Raw genomic sequence first — 2,430 nt, 5'->3', positions numbered from 1 at the left:
CCCGCTCGCCCACCCAGCCCAGCCTCGGCCACCGCGGCAGCAGCGGCGGCGGCGGCGGGGGCAGGGTCCGCTGCGGCACCGCCGCCACCACCGGCTCCGCCACCGCCACCCGCCGCTGTCAGCGGCTTCCCCGGCGGCAGGAGAGAGCCCGGAGAACACTTTTCCCCCGACTTTAGGAGTGTTTGTGGATTTACATGCCAAGCCTTCAAGATGATGTCCATGAACAGCAAACAGCCTCATTTTGCCATGCATCCCACCCTACCTGAGCACAAATACCCCTCTCTACACTCCAGCTCGGAAGCAATAAGAAGAGCATGTCTACCAACTCCACCGGTAAGGGACAGACAGCTGCAGCTCTCTTCTTTCTTTCTCTGCCTTCCAAGCACACACTTTTCTTTCTTTCTCTCTCTCTCTCTCTTTCTGTATACTGCATGTATGTGTATGTGCATTAATAAAAAAACCGCTGCGAGGCACATTTTGACAAGCGGCGCTTAATGTTTTTTTCATGTCTTCCTCTGCAATCATCTGAGCGCCTGTGATCTTTTTTGAAAGCGGTGTTCACACGAGTCTCCGACTTCATCCACTTTCTGTATTAATTTTTATGACTCGGCCTCTGAAAAGGAATGCGTTTTATGTGCTCTTGTGTTTGACACAATTCCCCAGCTGAGAGTTACAGATCCATTTCTTCTCTTCCTTTCTCTTCTCCTTTCGTTCCATTTCCCCCCCGCTTTTAATTTTTTAATTTATTTGTTCCTTTCATTCCTTCCTTCTCTCCTTTTCCGATTCCCCCTTGCTTCCTTACCTTTCTCATCTTTGCTTCTTTTCCCGTTTTGCTCCCTCTTCTCGCTTCCTACCCCTCCCATCCCCCCATTATTCTGCCCCATCCCCCTGTTTCCCCTCACTTCCCCGGGCTGTCGCCTGCCGTACCACGCTTCCCCCAATCTCTTGGCTCGATCCCACACTTCCCTTACGCGCTGATCCTCCTGCCGCCTTCCCGGCCGTCACCCTAACTTTGCCCACCTCTCTTCTCCCCTCCCTCGGCTTCCCCCCTCCTTTTCCACATCTCTCCCGCAACCCCGCGCTGTCCCCCGCCCGTCCCCTTCCCCCTCCGCACTTTGCCCCCTCTCTGCCCCCTTGCCCTCCTCTCCCCGCACCCCGCTCTGTTTTGTGTCTCCCGCAGCTGCAGAGCAATATCTTCGCCAGCCTCGATGAGACCCTGCTGGCGCGGGCCGAGGCTCTGGCCGCCGTCGACATCGCCGTCTCGCAGGGCAAGAGCCACCCGTTCAAGCCCGACGCCACGTACCACACCATGAACAGCGTGCCCTGCACCTCCACCTCCACCGTGCCCCTGGCGCACCACCACCACCACCACCACCACCACCACCAGGCGCTGGAGCCCGGCGACCTCCTGGACCACATCACCTCCCCGTCCCTGGCGCTCATGCCCGGCGGAGGCGGCGGCGGAGGCGGCGGCGGCGGCGGCCACGACGGGGCGGGCGGCGGCGGCGGCGGGGCCGGCGGCGGCGGGGGCGGCGGCGGCAGCGGCGGCGGCGGCGGCGGCCTCATCTCCACGTCGGCGCACCCGCACTCGCACATGCACGGCCTGGGCCACCTCTCGCACCCGGCCGCCATGAACATGCCGTCGGGGCTGCCGCACCCGGGGCTGGTGGCCGCGCACCACGGCGCCGCGGGGCAGGTGGCCTCGGCCGCGGCCGTGGTGGGGGCGGCCGGCCTGGCCTCCATCTGCGACTCGGACACGGACCCGCGGGAGCTGGAGGCCTTCGCCGAGCGCTTCAAGCAGCGCCGCATCAAGCTGGGGGTGACCCAGGCCGACGTGGGCTCGGCGCTGGCCAACCTGAAGATCCCGGGCGTGGGCTCGCTCAGCCAGAGCACCATCTGCCGCTTCGAGTCCCTCACGCTGTCCCACAACAACATGATCGCCCTCAAGCCCATCCTGCAGGCCTGGCTGGAGGAGGCCGAGGGCGCCCAGCGGGAAAAAATGAACAAGCCCGAGCTCTTCAATGGGGGCGAGAAGAAGCGCAAGCGGACTTCCATCGCCGCCCCGGAGAAGCGCTCGCTGGAGGCGTACTTCGCCGTCCAGCCCCGGCCCTCCTCCGAGAAGATCGCCGCCATCGCCGAGAAATTGGACCTCAAAAAGAACGTGGTGCGGGTTTGGTTTTGCAACCAGAGACAGAAGCAGAAACGGATGAAATTTTCCGCCACCTACTAGGGGCGGGCGGGAGGGGCGGCCCCGGCACCGGGGGCACCGGGGGGGCCGGGCCGGGGCCGCGGGGACGCCCACGCACCGCCACCGTCGCCTGAGACGCCGGGGGAGGCTCCTGGGGACCAAGGGACGATGTCGAAATTAAACGCGAACTACTCGGGGAGAAGGGGGGGGGGGGGGCGAGCGTGTGGGGGGGTGCGCTATCA

General features: G+C 63.7%; 1 protein-coding gene across 2 annotated transcripts; it reads left to right on the top strand.

The window, feature by feature from the left end:
- The first annotated feature begins 210 nt into the window (after window positions 1–210).
- On the top strand, window positions 211–2,230 carry POU4F1 (POU class 4 homeobox 1). 2 transcript variants are annotated; one of them, XM_058800211.1, is made up of 3 exons: window positions 211–333; window positions 1,181–1,442; window positions 1,536–2,230. In XM_058800211.1, exons 1-3 carry the CDS (start codon window positions 211–213, stop codon window positions 2,228–2,230), a joined length of 1,080 nt encoding a protein of 359 aa, XP_058656194.1. The 2 variants fall into 2 exon arrangements, with proteins under 2 accessions (XP_058656194.1, XP_058656193.1); XM_058800210.1 differs by having other exon boundaries at window positions 1,181–2,230.
- The last annotated feature ends 200 nt before the right edge of the window (window positions 2,231–2,430 follow it).

This window comes from Ammospiza caudacuta, chromosome 2, assembly GCF_027887145.1.
Source record: "Ammospiza caudacuta isolate bAmmCau1 chromosome 2, bAmmCau1.pri, whole genome shotgun sequence".
Classification (NCBI taxonomy): Eukaryota; Metazoa; Chordata; class Aves; order Passeriformes; family Passerellidae; genus Ammospiza; species Ammospiza caudacuta.
Note: the sequence above shows the minus strand (reverse complement) of the source record. Positions and strands in the feature narration are given on the sequence as shown.

Bases quoted from the DNA above. Each gene is read 5' to 3' on its own strand.
- POU4F1 (XM_058800210.1), top strand. From the start codon at position 211: ATGATGTCCATGAACAGCAAACAGCCTCATTTTGCCATGCATCCCACC. The intron at 334-1,180 runs GTAAGGGACAGA...TGTCTCCCGCAG, and splicing joins CATGTCTACCAACTCCACCG to CTGCAGAGCAATATCTTCGC.